The 17,800-nt window shown below is 42.0% G+C and overlaps 1 protein-coding gene across 1 annotated transcript in view; it reads right to left on the minus strand.

The window, feature by feature from the left end:
• LOC311147514 (diacylglycerol kinase alpha-like) overlaps positions 1 to 17,800 on the minus strand; it is a 37,710-nt gene that overhangs the window by 11,637 nt on the left and 8,273 nt on the right. The window contains exons 4-15 of the mRNA XM_084184265.1: positions 10,612 to 10,744; positions 10,333 to 10,407; positions 10,168 to 10,217; positions 9,875 to 9,949; positions 9,600 to 9,716; positions 7,042 to 7,159; positions 6,206 to 6,294; positions 5,919 to 6,038; positions 3,912 to 4,010; positions 3,574 to 3,660; positions 3,253 to 3,326; positions 3,070 to 3,144 (exon numbers count right to left, since the gene is read on the minus strand). Coding sequence (XP_084040391.1) covers positions 3,070 to 3,144; positions 3,253 to 3,326; positions 3,574 to 3,660; positions 3,912 to 4,010; positions 5,919 to 6,038; positions 6,206 to 6,294; positions 7,042 to 7,159; positions 9,600 to 9,716; positions 9,875 to 9,949; positions 10,168 to 10,217; positions 10,333 to 10,407; positions 10,612 to 10,744 — 1,112 coding nt within the window. The remainder of the gene's footprint in view (positions 1 to 3,069; positions 3,145 to 3,252; positions 3,327 to 3,573; positions 3,661 to 3,911; positions 4,011 to 5,918; positions 6,039 to 6,205; positions 6,295 to 7,041; positions 7,160 to 9,599; positions 9,717 to 9,874; positions 9,950 to 10,167; positions 10,218 to 10,332; positions 10,408 to 10,611; positions 10,745 to 17,800) is intronic.

The following is a 17,800-nucleotide window of genomic DNA, read 5'->3' on the forward strand; positions in this document are numbered from 1 at the left end:
CCAAAACACACGGCCAAGGCAACAAAGGAGTGGCTCAAGAAGAAGCACATTAAAAGGTCCTGGAGTGGCTTAGCCAGTCTCCAGACCTTAATCCCATAGAAGATCTGTGGAGGGAGCTGAAGATTCGAGTTGCCAAACGTCAGGCTCGAAACCTTAATGACTTGGAGAAGATCTGCAAAGAGGAGTGGGACAAAATCCCTCCTGAGATGTGTGCAAACCTGGTGGCCAACTACAAGAAACGTCTGACCTCTGTGATTGCCAACAAGGGTTTTGCCACCAAGTACTAAGTCATGTTTTGCAGAGGGGTCAAATACTTATTTCCCTCATTAAAATGCAAATCAATTTATAACATTTTTGACATGCGTTTTTCTGGATTTTTTTGTTGTTATTCTGTCTCTCACTGTTCAAATAAACCTACCATTAAAAGTATAGACTGATCATGTCTTTGTCAGTGGGCAAACGTACAAAATCAGCAGGGGATCAAATACTTTTTTCCCCTCACTGTAGCAGCGGGAAGTAGGGGTGCTGAGGGTGCTGCAGCACCCACTGATAAATTGAAATAAAATACATATATAATATTGAAAAAAATAATTTGAACTACGCCTTTATTACTCGTCGATAGCACCCCCATCCCAAAAACATCTTCCCGCAGCCATGGTCTCTTACTGTTCGTCTCGCGCCACCCACTGCATTGATTTTCTGTGTAATGTTGTCCAAAATTTGCTGCCTTACTTTCACCACTCCGTGAATTTACTATGCGCAATATATTTTCGTGGTGCATGACCTACCTGCTCAACACTTTCCCTTTCGCTGAAATTCTTTTTCCGTCTGTGTTTGTCTACTTTCTTTTGAACACAGACCTGCATTGCCTTGCATACAGTGGGGGAAAAAGTATTTAGTCAGCCACCAATTGTGCAAGTTCTCCCACTTAAAAAGATGAGAGAGGCCTGTAATTTTCATCTTAGGTACACGTCAACTATGACAGACAAAATGAGAAAATAAAATCCAGAAAATCACATTGTAGGATTTTTTATGAATTTATTTGCAAATTATGGTGGAAAATAAGTATTTGGTCAATAACAAAAGTTTCTCAATACTTTGTTATATACCCTTTGTTGGCAATGACACAGGTCAAACGTTTTCTGTAAGTCTTCACAAGGTTTTCACACACTGTTGCTGGTATTTTGGCCCATTCCTCCATGCAGATCTCCTCTAGAGCAGTGATGTTTTCAATGCCCTTGCTGATGGAAGGAGGTTTTCACTCAAAATCTCATGATACATGGCCCCATTCATTCTTTCCTTTACACGGATCAGTTGTCCTGGTCCCTTTGCAGAAAAACAGCCCCAAAGCATGATGTTTCCACCCCCATGCTTCACAGTAGGTATGGTGTTCTTTGGATGCAACTCAGCATTCTTTGTCCTCCAAACACGACGAGTTGAGTTTTTACCAAAAAGTTCTATTTTGGTTTCATCTGACCATATGACATTCTCCCAATCCTCTTCTGGATCATCCAAATGCACTCTAGCAAACTTCAGACGGGCCTGGACATGTACTGGCTTAAGCAGGGGGACACGTCTGGCACTGCAGGATTTGAGTCCCTGGCGGCGTAGTGTGTTACTGATGGTAGGCTTTGTTACTTTGGTCCCAGCTCTCTGCAGGTCATTCACTAGGTCCCCCCGTGTGGTTCTGGGATTTTTGCTCACCGTTCTTGTGATCATTTTGACCCCACGGGGTGAAATCTTGCGTGGAGCCCCAGATCGAGGGAGATTATCAGTGGTCTTGTATGTCTTCCATTTCCTAATAATTGCTCCCACAGTTGATTTCTTCAAACCAAGCTGCTTACCTATTGCAGATTCAGTCTTCCCAGCCTGGTGCAGGTCTACAATTTTGTTTCTGGTGTCCTTTGTCAGCTCTTTGGTCTTGGCCATAGTGGAGTTTGGAGTGTGACTCTTTGAGGTTGTGGACAGGTGTCTTTTATACTGATAACAAGTTCAAACAGGTGCCATTAATAAAGGTAACGAGTGGAGGACAGAGGAGCCTCTTAAAGAAGAAGTTACAGGTCTGTGAGAGCCAGAAATCTTGCTTGTTTGTAGGTGACCAAATACTTATTTTCCACCATAATTTGCAAATAAATTCATAAAAAATCCTACAATGTGATTTTCTGGATTTATTTTCTCTCAATTTGTCTGTCATAGTTGACGTGTACCTATGATGAAAATTACAGGCCTCTCTCATCTTTTTAAGTGGGAGAACTTGCACAATTGGTGGCTGACTAAATACTTTTTCCCCCCCACTGTAGTTGATGGCCTGCAACTGAGCCTAATTTGACCAGACTTATTCGTGAAACTTTAACGTGAAATACTGTAGTAACTCCTACAACTATTTACTTTTTTCACAAACGGACACCAGTTTGGTGGCGAAACATAAACAACAAAGACATTAACATAGAAAAATTAAAAAAGGTTTGTCACATTTTTTTAAACTGATATTTCATGCTGAAACCCACCAATGGTATTAACTTAGCGGATGGTTTATATTTAGGATAATGTTTTACAGCTTTGTCATTCTATTTTAAAATCTTATTTGATTATTTTATATATTTTACATGTGATAAGGCCACAGACGGCCAGAGATAATTACAGATTACTGTGATAATCTGAAGTACCAGAAAAGGCCACTAGATGTCATCTAATAAAATTCCCCTAAAAACGTGAACGTTTTCTGGTAGTTTATTGGTAAACTTTGAACGTTTCCAGTAATATACCCTCCCTTTGCAACCCTTTTATTGGCTTTGATGTTACAACTATCCCAATACAGTTGCATATTCAAGCAGCAAATAAGAGAACTGGTAATGAAATTATATTAAGGCCCAGATACATACACAATTACAATCTCAGACTCCTCAAAATGTAAAATGTCTTAAATGTAATTTTCGAGATTTAAAGCTGCTAAATACACCCGAGTTGTCCAATTAGTAATGCAGTTAGAACAGTGTAGTTTTTCATTTGATTCTGATAGCAGTCTATACTTAGATAGATCATATGCAGTTATCCATATGGGAAACTTACCCTGCTCCTGGTCCACCATTGGAGAGGTTATACACCTGCCGTGGATTCAGCAAATACTGAAATTTACGCAGAACTCTGAAATAAATAAAATAGGACTTGAAATTGTAAAATAGGAAGATTGACATGGTTTTATATTCAACCATAAATGCCCATTTGTGTAGGAGTGCTCACTTGTAGCCTTACCTTTCTCCCTGCTTCCCTCCACTTTTAGGGTTCACAAACACTAAAAGAGGATGAGTGTCTGGGACCGGATTAATCTGTTCAGAGATAAATAGTTCAAAGGTTACAGCAGTTTCACAAATGGAGACAATGATGTCTATATTGTCAGTATATTCAGATGACATATAGTCTGAATGGAATATGGCTGTGAGGCACTTCCTAGTGACAGTTCTCTAGACTCTACAGAAGGTAAAATAGTTAGACACTGCTGCTTATTTACTCACACCAAGTACTATCCAGTGGTCCTGTATTAGGGAAAGGCCTAGTCAGGGTACTAGTACGTACCTGAAGCACCTTTCCGTCAGGAGTGGTGTTGTGGTCACTGTTGTCGGCTGAGCTCGAGGAGCCGTTCTTCATGCTGTTTTGCTTCTCCTGATGGGGTCAACAGAGAGATGGACAGTCAAGTTAGCAAATCCAGAGATAAAATAAAACAAGCAATAACCGTATGATAGTCAAATACAGATGTATTGTTTCTCAAACTGGGCATTTGAAATATCCTACTATTACCATTGCATGTGAGTGAATGTTGTTTTTAAGATAATAAAAAAAGTAATTTCACACAGTTGAGGTTCCTTAAAATATGTGAGATTTACAGTATTGGACACCTGTAGGTGATCCTGTACCTTCATAACAGGGTAGATGGCCCAGGGGGGGAGGATATGGTCTCTGAGAGTTCCGCAGTTACAGTCAGAGGGCTCCTGGGAGGCACAGTCATCATGGCGCTGGAACACAGTAGCAGCCAGTGATATCTATTATCATATGATTCATTTATAAAGCCAATCACATTTTATTAATTAAGCATTTTTTCATCAACAGTAGTCACAAAGTGCTGTATTGTTCACAACTGTAGTTCCAGACATACAGTTGAAGTCGGACGTTTACACACACTTAGGTTGGAGTCCTTAAAACTTTTTTTCAACCACTCCACAAATTTCTTGTTAACAAACTAGAGTTTTGGCAAGTCGGTTAGGACATCTACTTTGTGCATGACACAAGTCCTTTTTCCAACAATAGTTTACAGACAGATGATTTCACTTATAATTCACTGTATCACAATTTCAGTGGGTCAGAAGTTTACATACACTAAATTGACTGTGCCTTTAAACAGCTTAGAAAATTCCAGAAAATGATGTCATAGCTTTAGAAGCTTCTGATAGGCTAATTGACATCATTTGAGTCAATTGGAGGTGTACCTGTGGATGTATTTCAAGGCCTACCTTCAAACTCAGTGCCTCTTTGCCTGACATCATGTGAAAATCAAAAGAAATCAGCCAAGACCTCAGAAAAAAAATTGTACCTCCACAAGTCCGGTTCATCCTTGGGCGCAATTTCCAAACGCCTGAAGGTACCACATTCATCTGTACAAACAATAGTACGCAAGTATAAACACCATGGGACCACGCAGCCGTCATACCGCTCAGGAAGGAGACGCGTTCTGTCTCCTAGAGATGAACGTACTTTGGTGCGAAAAGTGCAAATCAATCCCAGAACAACAGCAAAGTACCTTGTGAAGATGCTGGAGGAAACAGGTACAAAAGTATCTATAGCCACAGTAAAACGAGTCCTATATCGACATAACCTGAAAGGCCGCTCAGCAAGGAAGAAGCCACTGCTCCAAAACTGCCATAAAAATGCCAGACTACGGTTTGCAACTGCACATGGGGACAAAGATCGTACTTTTTGAAGAAATGTCCTCTGGTCTGATGAAACAAAAATAGAACTGTTTGGCCGTAATGACCATCATTATGTTTGGAGGGAAAAGGGTGTAGCTTGCAAGCCGAATAACACCATCCCAACCGTGAAGCATGGGGGTGGCAGCATCATGCTGTGGGGGTGCTTTGCTGCAGGAGGGACAAGTGCACTTCACAAAATAGATGGCATCATGAGGAAGGAAAATGATGTGGATATATTGAAGTAACATCTCAAGACATCAGTCAGGAAGTTAAAGCTTGGTCGCAAATGGGTCTTCCAAATGGACAATGACCCCAAGCATACTTCCAAAGTTGTGGCAAAATGGCTTAAGGACAACAAAGTCACGGTATTGGAGTGGCCATCATAAAGCCCTGACCTCAATCCTATAGAACATTTGTGGGCAGAACTGAAAAAGCGTGTGCGAGCAAAGAGGCCTACAAACCTGACTCAGTTACACCAGCTCTGTCAGGATGAATGGGCCAAAATTCACCCAACTTATTGTGGGAAGCTTGTGGAAGTCTACCAGAAACGTTTGACCCAATTTAAACAATTTAAAGGCAATGCTACCAAATACTAATTGAGTGTATGTAAACTTCTGACCCACTGGGAATGTGATGAAATAAATAAAAGCTGAAATAAATAATTCTCTCTACTATTATTCTGACATTTCACATTCTTAAAATAAAGTGGTGATCCTAACTGACCTAAGACTGACCTTAAATGTATTGTAAATGTAAATGTTGAAATGTTGAAATGTATTTGGCTAAGGTGTATGTAAACTTCCGACTTCAACTGTAGCTCTTGCAAGACCACTCCATGAACAGATTTAACAGATTGTAATATGTAAATATTCTGCGTGGAAGAAAAGACTGGCCTAATAACTTAAAGGGGCCTAACTCTCCCCACCACAGGGCTACTCAGGAGCCCTCCATCCTCACCATGGAGTGGCACCAGACACAGTGTTTGCCCGTCAGCCCGTGATAACTCTTGATCTTCTTCTGACACTTGTCACACTTCCCAGAGTCACAGTTCCCACTGACCCAGTCATGGGTTGGAACCTGAGGCAGGAGACCGTGTCAGATGCAAGACTGACAAACATACGCAGGTACAAAGAGAATGGCTCAGACATTCACATTACAACATACACTAAGAATGAAGAGGCATTGGAAATACAACTGCAAATGCCACTGTAAAATTTTATTTAAAATATTTTACAAAATCATACCCCCGTGTCTTTCTTAGACTTGACATAGGTCCTGGTACAGGGAGCTGGGTTTCTGTTGGCACAGCGTCCATGGACCGTGTATTTACAACCTTGAAAACAAAGACAAGTAAACAAGGCGTTACGCGTCTCCATAGTGTTTTCAACTATTATTGTCATTCTCTCGTTTAATCAATCATGTTAATCAAGACAAGATATACATGGCTGACAATTAAGTAAAAAATAAACAACGCCACTACAGTTTTTCCTATGGACATTCTATGGAAATATACTGCAACCAGAGTCTATATATTTACATTTACATTTTAGTCATTTAGCAGACGCTCTTATCCAGAGCGACTTACAGTTTAGTGAATACACTTTTTTTTTTTATACTGGCCCCCCGTGGGAATCGACCCCACAACCCTGGCATTGCAAACGCCATGCTCTATCAACTGAGCTACATCCCTGCCGGCCATTCCCTCCCCTACCCTGGACGACGCTGGGCCAATTGTGCGCCGCCCATGAGTCTCCCGGTCGCGGCCGGCTGCGACAGAGCCTGGATTCGACCCAGGATCTCTAGTGGCACAGTTAGCACTGCGATGCAGTGCCTTAGACCACTGCGCCACTCAGGAGCGTATATATGGCTCTGACTGCAACATGGGGGTGTCATAGGTCATTATGACTTATCTAATGGTACATGTTGACATCATCCAATTCTGAGAATGAGATTCCACTAACTTCCTTTTAATTGTAAGTTCAGGATAGGTGTCTTCCTGCAATTTTCTTGTTGCTTTGAGTGGATTGAGGAAGTTAAGTTGTATTGCCCTCTAGTGGTGAGACCAGACAATGACACTCACAGGTGCAGCAAAGACCCTGTTTCCTCAGTCCTAGCAGCATGCTCTGACACACGTTGCAGTAGACAGGTTTGTTGAAATGTTTCATCCTCCATAGGTGCTGCCCATCCTTCTGAGTCATCTGGGGGTGGATGGTGGGGGAGAAAATACATCTTATGTTATAATAAACAACATATAAAAAGGTTGTATGTGCTTTTTAAAATATTTTATGTTAAAAACTAGTTTGACAATTTTTGCACACTCCTAAAACAAACACTGAATCTTAGGGTAAATGTCTTCTCAGCCTAATCTGATCTCATATTTGGAAAACACTATGTAAGCAATGCAACATTGATACACATTTCATTCTAATATTGTCTCATGGTTGGAGATTGGGGCGTCATCTGCTATTAGTGATGCAGTTAGCAGAAAACATAAATCGCCTCTGAGTTGACAGTTGTCTTTTGAATTGCCTTTGCATGCCATGATGCCATCTATCAAAATATCAGAATTCTGCAGAAAGGAAACTATGCTGTATAATTCAATGAGGAATGGAATGTACATTTCTACGATTTTTCCATGGAATCTCCTTCGGTAAATATAAGCCCTTTCGATGCAATACTACATCACCAACACCAATCCTAACACCAATGTTTGCTGCACAAGATTATATACAGTAACAACGTCACATATTTGATATGCTCTTATCTAGATTATAGACACAAATAGACAGTAAAAAAATGCTTTTACAAACATTGGTTTAAAGCATAGCCCCTAAAATCAGCACACAACAATGTGTGAGTGAGAGTGCTGGATGCAGGCCTCCATGGCACTCTCATTGGTGGCCTGAAATAGCATGAGGGGAAGTCGCTGGGATTGTTTTAGGCGCAGGAGAAAGACCAGTTTACAGTTCAGATCTTCACAGTCAGCTAGCCAAACAGTCCACTTTGCCAGGCGGTCAGATAACAGACCCAAAAGTAAACTACATTATCAATAAGTAAGCCTACCCCCTATACCAAGACATTTTCTCAGACGCTAGTATTTCCAGATATCAGCACTTGGGAGACAAGAGTGCCAGTGGTCCTGTGTGGCTCAGTTGGTAGAGCATGGCACTTGCAATGCCAGAATTGTGAGTTCGATTCCCACAGGGGACCAGTACAAATGAAAATGGATCCACTCACTATTGTACGTCGCTCTGGATAAGAGTGTCTGCTAAATGACTCAAATGTAAGTGGCACCCCACTTAGTTTCGTTGTTTTAAACATAACCACTTTCTCTTTATACTGTAACAATCTATGTTCATATCCTTCCTTTCCATTGCAGTTGCTACTAATTGATGCAGAGGGTGAGGTTAGATGGAGCTGTGGATGAGAATAACAGATAGGCCATTTCCACTCCAACTCACTGTTGGTGAAGAGATAGATGTCTATGTGAACGAGGTGACATTAGCACACCTGCAGCACTGAGTCAGCAGAAGGGTGGTGCATAGAGGTAAGAGCGACAGACACACAGAGAGAGAGAGAGAGAGAGAGAGAGAGAGAGAGAGAGAGAGAGAGAGAGACAGAAAGAGTGAGAGTGACAGAAAGAGTGAGAGTGACAGAAAGAGTGAGAGAGAGAAAGAGTGAGAGAGTGCACTGTATGTGTGTGAGTGAGGAAGAAAGACGAAAGGAGGGACTGCAGAGACCGGCTGAGCATATTTCTAAAAGGTACAAATACAGTAGTACATTGCCAATACAAAAATGCATTGGGAAATACACTGAGTGAACAAAACATTAAGAACCCCCCCCCCCCCCCCCTTTGCCCTCAGAACAGCCTCAATATCTTTGGGTCATGGAGTCTACAAGGTATCGAAAGCATTCCACAGGGATGCTGGCCCATGTTGACTCCAATGCTTCCCACAGTTGTGCCAAGTTGGCTGGATGTCCTTGGGGTGGTGGACCAATCTTGATACACACAGGAAACTGTTGAGCGTGAAAAACCCAGCAGAGTTGCAGTTCTTGACACAAACCGGTGTACCTGGCACCTACTACCATACCCCGTTCAAAGACACTTCAATATTTTTGTCTTGCCCATTCACCCTCTGAATGGTACACATACACAATCCATGTCTCAATTGTCTCAAAGCTTAAAAATCCTTCTTTAACCCGTCTCCTCCCCTTCATCTACACTGATTGAAGTGGATTTAACGGATTTAAGTGACATCAATAAGGGCTCACAGCTTTCATCTGGATTCACCTGGTCAGTTTATATCATAGAAAGAGCAGGTGTCCTTAATGTTTTGTACACTCCGTGTATAACACAAAGAGGATGCATCATGTGTACTCCTCCAGCCTGCACAGGAAACCTTTGCTGACGCAATAAAAGGGGAAGGAATGATGGATGGTCCCTTTTCCACCTTCAGCCCCAGTGGCATTATGGTCTTATTCATTAAGGCAAACCGTAGCAAAACGTAGTAAAACATTTTTACAACAGAAACAAGCATTTCTTATTGTTAATCCAAGTAGTCCCTCCCTGTTTCAGTTAGTTTTCTACCATTTTGTCCCTAATGAACACAGCCCAGCAGGGGAACATGGTTCACCCACCTTCAGCCCCAGTAATACCAGCAGAGGGACGTTGTTCATTCCTCCCTCCACCCATTCATCCAGAGAGACTGTGTCACTGCTGTCTGCGTCGATGGCCGTCATCATGTCCTTCAGCACCTGAACAAACCAAAGTGCATTCTAGCTTAGCATCTAAATGAGTATTCTTGAAGGGGTGTTTGTTCAGCAGATATTGGCACAGGGCTTCATTAAAATAGGTATTTTCTCCTCTGATAATCAGTTATTGTAAGGGACATCCCACATTTGGCCACACTTACTGGTCTCAGCTCAGACACATCCCAGCCCAGGTAATCTGCAGCGTGCATCATCTGAGCAATGATCCGGTCCACCTCCTGTAGGAAGAAGAGTATCAGTTATTGTTACGAGAAGACCTGATATACATTGTGAAAATTAATGGGTATAAGGTGATATCTCCTGCAACAACAGCCAGTCAATACATGTTATTACATTGTTATTACATTGAAATGGGTAATGGGGAAAGTGGGACAATACCCAGGGGGGTGTAGTTAATTCTGTGTAGATCATAAAAAAATATTACAAGTTGACTTACAGAGCTGTCAAGGACTCCATTGCCATCTCTGTCATACAGTTTGAAAGCAACTGAGGGAAAGATTTGCATATAAAAATCTTGAAAAGGCAATCAAACAAAATATCTATAAAAATAGACTGCAGCATGAAGCTCCTACGCGGTGGAGAAAACAGGATCAAGACTCACACTCCAGCTTGTCTCTGGGCTGGCCATCCTCCAACAGGGAGAAGTAACAAGAAACGTCCTTCAGAAAGACCTCTTCTAAAGGAGAGGACGAGGACAAGGAGGGGGAGGAGGATGGTGAAGTGAATACACAGTATAGCTACATATTCAGGTTCAGTCTGTGGACTTTGATAAATAAACCAGCACATAGCAATAGTGAAACTGATGACTAAACTATAGACAACAAAACAGGCATACACATGGTATTTCAGAGGTATTCTACACAAGGGAAAATAAACATACTAGCGTTGTCCTGCCCGTCCAGTTGGGTTCCGCTCTGGAAGGATCGGAACAGGCGCTGGCAGAGATCCTTAGGGAAGTCCTCAACCTCCAAATAGCTCTTCAGGAAGAGACGGAAGCCTTCCTCATTGATACACTGGAACAGGAGATGGGATATTAATCAATCAGTAAATCAGTAAATTGATGGGAGATTGATAGTTTTCAAAATAGTCATCAAAACAGTCTGATTCAGAGCATTGATTTAGGTGAGAAGACCAATTCCTAGAGCAGGGATCATCAACTATATATTTTCTTGAGGGGATGGTCAGGGGGCCGGAACATATTTACAAATACAGTGCATTCGGAAAGTATTCAGACCCCTTGACTATGTGTTGAGGCACAGATCTGGGGAAAGGTACCAAAACATTTCTGCAGCATTGAAGGTCCCCAAGAATACAGTGGCCTCCACCATTCTTAAATGGAAGAAGTTTGGAACCTAGACTCTTCCTAGAGCTGGCCGCCCGGCCAAACTGAGCAATCGGGGGAGAAGGGCCTTGGTCAGGGAGGTGACCAAGAACCCAATAGTCACTCTGACATAGCTCCAGAGTTCCTCTGTGGAGATGGGAGAACCTTCTAGAAGGACAACCATCTCTGCAGGGCTCCACCAATCAGGCCTTTATGGTAGAGTGGCCAGACGGAAACCACTCCTCAGTAAAAGGCACATGACAGCCCACTTGGAGTTTGCCAAAAGGCACCTAAAGACTCTCAGATGAAACCAAGATTGAACTCTTTGGCCTGAATGCCAAGCGTCAAGTCTGGAGGAAACCTGGCACCATCCCTACGGTGAAGCATGGTGGTGGTAGCATCATGCTGCGGGGATGTTTTTCAGTGGCAGGGACTGGGAGACTAGTCAGGATCGAGGGACAGATGAACGGAGCTAAGTAGAGAGAGATCCTTGATAGAAACCTGCTCCAGAGCGCTCAGGACCTCAGACTGGGGCAAAGGTTCCCCTTCCAACAGGACAAGACCCTAAGCACACAGCCAAGACAATGCAGGAGTGGCTTCGGGACAAGTTTCTGAATGTGCTTGAGTGGCCCAGCCAGAGCCCGGACTTGAACCCAATCTAACATCTCTGGAGAGACCTAAAAATAGCCTTGCAGCGACACTCCCCATCCAACCTGACAGAGGTTGAGAGGTTCTGCAGAGAAGAATGGGAGAAACTCCCCAAATACAGGTGTGCCAAGATTGTAGCATCATACCCAAGAAGACTCAAGGCTGTAATCGCTGCCAAAGGTGCTTCAACAAAGTACTGAGTAAAGGGTCTGAATACTTATGTAAATGTGATAGTTCTGTTTTTTTATTTTATATATTTGCTAAAATTTCTAAAAACCTGTTTTTGTTTTGACATTATGGGATATTGTGTGTAGATTAATGAGAAGAAGAAAAAACAATTTTATCCATTTTAGAAAAAGGCTGTAACGTAACAAAATGTGGAGAAAGTCAAGGGGTCTGAATACTTCCCGAATGCACTGTAATTTGTAGACTGCAAATGCACCGCAAGAAGCCCAAACAGATATACAGTTGAAGTCGGAAGTTTACATACACTTAGGTTGGAGTCATTAAAACTTGTTTTTCAACCACTCCACACATTTCTTGTTAACAAACTATAGTTTGGCAAGTCGGTTAGGACATCTACTTTGTGCATGACACAAGCAATATTTCCAACAATTGTTTACAGACAGAATATTTCACTTATAATTCACTGTATCACAATTCCAGTGGGTCAGAAGTTTAAATAAACTAAGTTGACTGTGCCTTTAAACAGCTCGGAAGATTCCAGAAAATGATGTCATAGCTTTAGAAGCTTCTGATAGGCTAATTGACATCATTTGAGTCAATTGGAGGTGTACCTGTGGATGTATTTCAAGGCCTACCTTCAAACTCAGTGCCTCTTTGCTTGACATCATGGGAAAATCAAAATAAATCAGCCAAGACCTCAGACAAAATATTGTAGACCTCCACAAGTCTGGTTCATCCTTGGGAGCAATTTCCAAACGCCTGAAGGTACGACGTTCATCTGTACAAACAATAGTATGCAAGTATAAACACCATGGGACCACGCAGCCGTCATACCGCTCAGGAAGGAGACGCGTTCTGTCTCCTAGAGATTAAGGTACTTTGGTGCGAAAAGTGCAAATCAATCCCATAACAACAGCAAAGGACCTTGTGAAGATGCTGGAGGAAACAGGTACAAAAGTATCTATATCCACAGTAAAACGAGTCCTATATCGACATAACCTGAAAGGCCGCTGTCACGATCGTTCATGAACGGGTCAGACCAAGGCGCAGCGTGATATGCATACATGTTTATTTGACTATTAAACACAACGACAAAACAAGAAACGTGAAGTCCAAGGTACACACACAACATACCTCACACGGAACAAGATCCCACAACCCACTAGTGCCAATAGGCTGCCTAAGTATGGTCCCCAATCAGAGACAACGAGCGACAGCTGCCTCTGATTGGGAACCACACCGGCCAACATAGATCTAGACATACTAGAACTACAACATAGAAATACACAACATAGAAACTACACACCCTGACTCAACATATACGAGTCCCCTGAGTCAGGGCGTGACAGCCGCTCAGCAAGGAAGAAGCCACTGCTCCAAAACTGCCATAAAAATGCCAGACTACGGTTTGCAACTGCATATGGTGACAAATATCGTACTTTTTGGAGAAATTTTCCTCTGGTCTGATGAAACAAAAATAGAACTGTTTGGCCATAATGACCATCGTTATGTTTGGAGGAAAAAGGTGGTGGCTTACAAGCCGAAGAACACCATCCCAACAGTGAAGCACGGGGGTGGCAGCATCATGCTTTGGGGGTGCTTTGCTGCAGGAGGGACTGGTGCACTTCAAAATAGATGGCATCATGAGGAAGGAAGATTATGTGGATATATTGAAGCAACATCTCAAGACATCAGTCAGGAAGTTAAAGCTTGGTCGCAAACGGGTCTTCCAAATGGACAATGACCCCAAGCATACTTCCAAAGTTGTGGCAAAATGGCTTAAGGACAACAAAGTCAAGGTATTGGAGTGGCCATCACAAAGCCCTGACCTCAATCCTATAGAACATTTGTGGGCAGAACTGAAAAAGTGTGTGCGAGCAAGGATGCCTACAAACCTGACTCAGTTACACCAGCTCTGTCAGTAGGAATGGGCAAAAATCCACCCAACTTATTGTGGGAAGCTTGTGGAAGGCTACCTGAAACATTTGTCCCAATTTAAACAATTTAAAGGCAATGCTACCAAATACTAATTGAGTGTATGTAATCTTCTGACCCACTGGGAATGTGATGAAATAAATAAAAGCTGAAATAAATAATTCTCTCTACTATTATACTGACATTTCACATTCTTAAAATAAAGTGGTGATCCTAACTGACCTAAGACAGGGAATTTTTACTAGGATTAAATGTCAGGAATTGTGAAAAACTGAGTTTAAATGTATTTGGCTAAGGACGGTTTTCACTGAAGAATACTGTACCAAGTTAGCTAGCTGAATAAACTAAGCCCAAATAAATGCTTCAGAGTTCAAGTAATAGACACATCTCAACATCAACTGTTCAGAGGAGACTGCGTGAATCAGGCCCTCGTGGTCGAATTGCTGCAAAGAAACCACTACTAAAGGACACCAATAAGAAGAAGAGACTTGCTTGGGCCAAGAAACACGAGCAATGGACATTAGACCGGTGGAAATCTGTCCTTTGGTCTGATGAGTCCAAATTTGAGATTTCTGGTTCCAACCGCCGTGTCTTTGTGAGACGCAGAGTAGGTGAACGGAGGATCTCCACATGTGTGGTTCCTACCTTGAAGCATGGAGGAGGAGGTGTGATGGTGCTTTGCTGGTGACACTGTCAGTGATTTATTTAGAATTCAAGGCACACTTAACCAACATGGCTAACACAGCATTATGCAGCGATATGCCATCCCATCTGGTTTGCGCTTAGTGGGACTATAATTTGTTTTTCAACAGGACAATGACCCAAAACCCACCTCCAGGCTGTGTAAGGGCTATTTGACCAAGAAGGAGAGGGATGGAGTGCAGCATCAGATCACCTGGCCTCCACAATCACCTGACCTCAACCCATTTGAGATGGTTTGGGATGAGTTGGACTGCAGAGTAAAGGAAAAGCAGCCAACAGCATATGTGGGAACTCCTTCAAGAATGTTAGAAAAGCATTCCTCATGAAGCTGGTTGAGAGAATGCCAAGAGTGTGCAAAGCTGTCATCAAGGCAAAGGGTGGCTACTTTGAAGAATCTCAAATATATTTTGATTTGTTTAACACTTTTTTGGTTACTACATGATTCCATGTGTTATTTCATGTGATGTCTTCAGTATTATTCTACAATGTAGAAAATAGTCAAAAATAAGGAAAAACCTTTGAATGAGTAATTGTGTCCAAACTTTTCATTATGGGGTATTGTGTGTAGATGGGTGAGAACAAAATCAATGTAATCAATTTGAATTCAGGCTGTTCAAAATAAGTTTGGTGCGTAATTTTAACCTCTGACCCTTTTCCTGAATACAACAGGTTAACAGATACTCATAAAGATCACATTTCATCCATTTGTGCCACCTGATATTTCTGGAAAAATGTAGGAGGAGTAATTTGCTTAAGGGCTTCAAATCAGAACTCCCTCTGGAATACTGAACCACAAACCCATTTTTGGTTGCGGTTGCTTTTCCCTGGGTGATATGCTACATAACTGCCCCAGTAATAAATTATGACCCCACAATGCAGCCCAACCTCAATGTTAAGGAGGCTGGTGTAGAGAAGGAGAAAACAAAGGGGTTAGATAACCACGCAAAAAATGTTCTGTTCCGTTTGTCCGATTTTCCACTTCCTTGGTAATTACACAGTACTTTGAGAGGGTGCGGCTTCTCTGTCATTATCCTCATTGCAAAATGTATTTATTTCTGTAACCCATTGTTTCCCCTAAATTACTGCTAGTCTACCACTGTGCTGTTTGTATTCCTCTTGGAGAAGATGGGAATTACCCTAATTATTTGGCAAATCCAACTGCTGATATCGGCAATATTGGAAAAACTGTCCAGTTAAATCACCTAATGGCTTACTCTGCATGAGGCCAGCACACCACTCACATGGACCTTGCAGAATTGGCACAATTGAAGAGGTAATTTCCATTAGCAACTTCAGCTGCTTGAAAATTCATCAACCCCTGAAGACATGTCTTTCCTAATTGATTGGATTTATATCAGGGGTGTCAAACTCATTTTAGCTCAGGGGCCACATGGAGGAAAATCTATTCCCAAGTGGGCCGGACCGGAAAAATCATGGTATATATAACTTAAAAACAACAACTTCAGATTGTTTTCTTTGTTTTAATACGATCAACATACAACATAAAGCTGGAGCCTGAGGACAGTGTGTCCAAAATAGTACAAGCACAACATCACTATTAATCATAAAACACGTCAAGTTTATTTGAAAATTCTAAAGAAAAAGAACACACAATGCCTCAGTGATTAACAGAACTGTTTCACAGATCACAGAACTATATCAGGGTGTCATTTCTCAGGCAGAAATGTAGATAAAAATAATGAAATCCTGTTCCCCAAACAAGTGCAAGAACCACAGAGTCAAGAATAGGTTAAATATACAAATAAAATAAAATCAATTAAAAACAATAGCACATCAACATAAAAACATAAAGCTGGAGCCTGAGGACAGTGTCCAAAAGCACAACATCACTATTAATCATAAAACACCTCAAGTTATTTGAAAGTTCTGAGGACAAAGAACACACAAACACACAATGCCTCAGTGATTAACAGAACTGTTTCACAGATCACAGAACTATATCAGGGTGTCATTTCTCAGGCAGAAATGTAGATAAAAATAATGAAATCCTGTTCCCCAAACAAGTGCAAGAACCACAGAGTCAAGAATAGGTTAAATATACAAATAAAATAAAATCAATTAAAAACAATAGCACATCAACATAAAAACATATAAACATAAATCTGAAAGCGTTGCTCAAACTCCCGTAACAGTCCCGTTATTTTATCTTTGAACTGCTTCATGTCTGCCACATGTTGGGTCGCGCACACATTTTTCAGACAGGGGAAGTGAGCTGCATCACCACCGGCAAGTTGCGTCTCCCACAATGACAGCTTCAACTTGAAAGAACGTATGCTGTCATAATACTGCGTGACAACTTTGTTGCGCCCTTGCAGCTGTTTGTTCAAGTTATTCAGGTGCTCTGTAACATCCACCATAAATGCAAGGTCCTGCATCCATTCTGCGGAATGAAATTCTAACACTGGTTTGCCCTTTTCTTCCATGAACTGTTCAATTTCTTCTCGTAAATCAAAGAAACGCCTCAGCACAGCACCTCGGCTTAACCATCTTACCTCAGTGTGGTATGGCAGGCCATAGATGTGGTCTTTCTCTCTGAGAAGGCTGTCAAACTGACGGTGATTCAGGCTTCTGGATCGGATGAAATTAACAGTTTGGATGACCACCTTCATGACGTTATCCATCTTTAATGACTTGCAACACAAAGCCTCCTGGTGCAAAATACAGTGAAAAGTCAAAAAATCACGTCCTCCATTTGCAGATTGCACTTTCTCTCTGAACTTTGTCACAACGCCTGCTTTTTTCCCGATCATTGAGGGCGCACCATCTGTAGCCAGGCTGACAGCGCGGGACCAGTCCACTCCGACCCTGTCCAGCGCGCCGACGAGTGCGGTAAAAATATCAGCTGCTGTCGTTGTATCTGTCATCGGCACCAACTCCACGAACTCCTCGGTGACGGTCAATGTGTCATCAACTCCGCGGATGAAAATGGCCAGTTGTGCAACATCTGTAATGTCCGTGCTTTCATCAACTGCAACCGAAAACGCAATAAATGACTTTACTTTTTGCTTCAACTGGCTGTCCAAATCCACTGAAAGATCGGAAATCCTGTCTGCAACTGTGTTTCTTGTCAGGCTGATATTTGCAAAAGCCTGCCGCTTTTCAGGGCACACAATCTCCGCTGCCTTCATCATGCATGTTTTTACAAATTCACCCTCACTAAATGGTTTTGAAGCCACTGCGATTTCATTAGCAATGAGGTAGCTAGCTTTCACTGCAGCGTCACTGATGTCTCGGCTGTGAGTAAACACAGACTGCT

The sequence above is a fragment of the Coregonus lavaretus genome, assembly GCF_964263955.1.
Source record: "Coregonus lavaretus genome assembly, chromosome: 20".
Taxonomy (NCBI): domain Eukaryota; kingdom Metazoa; phylum Chordata; class Actinopteri; order Salmoniformes; family Salmonidae; genus Coregonus; species Coregonus lavaretus.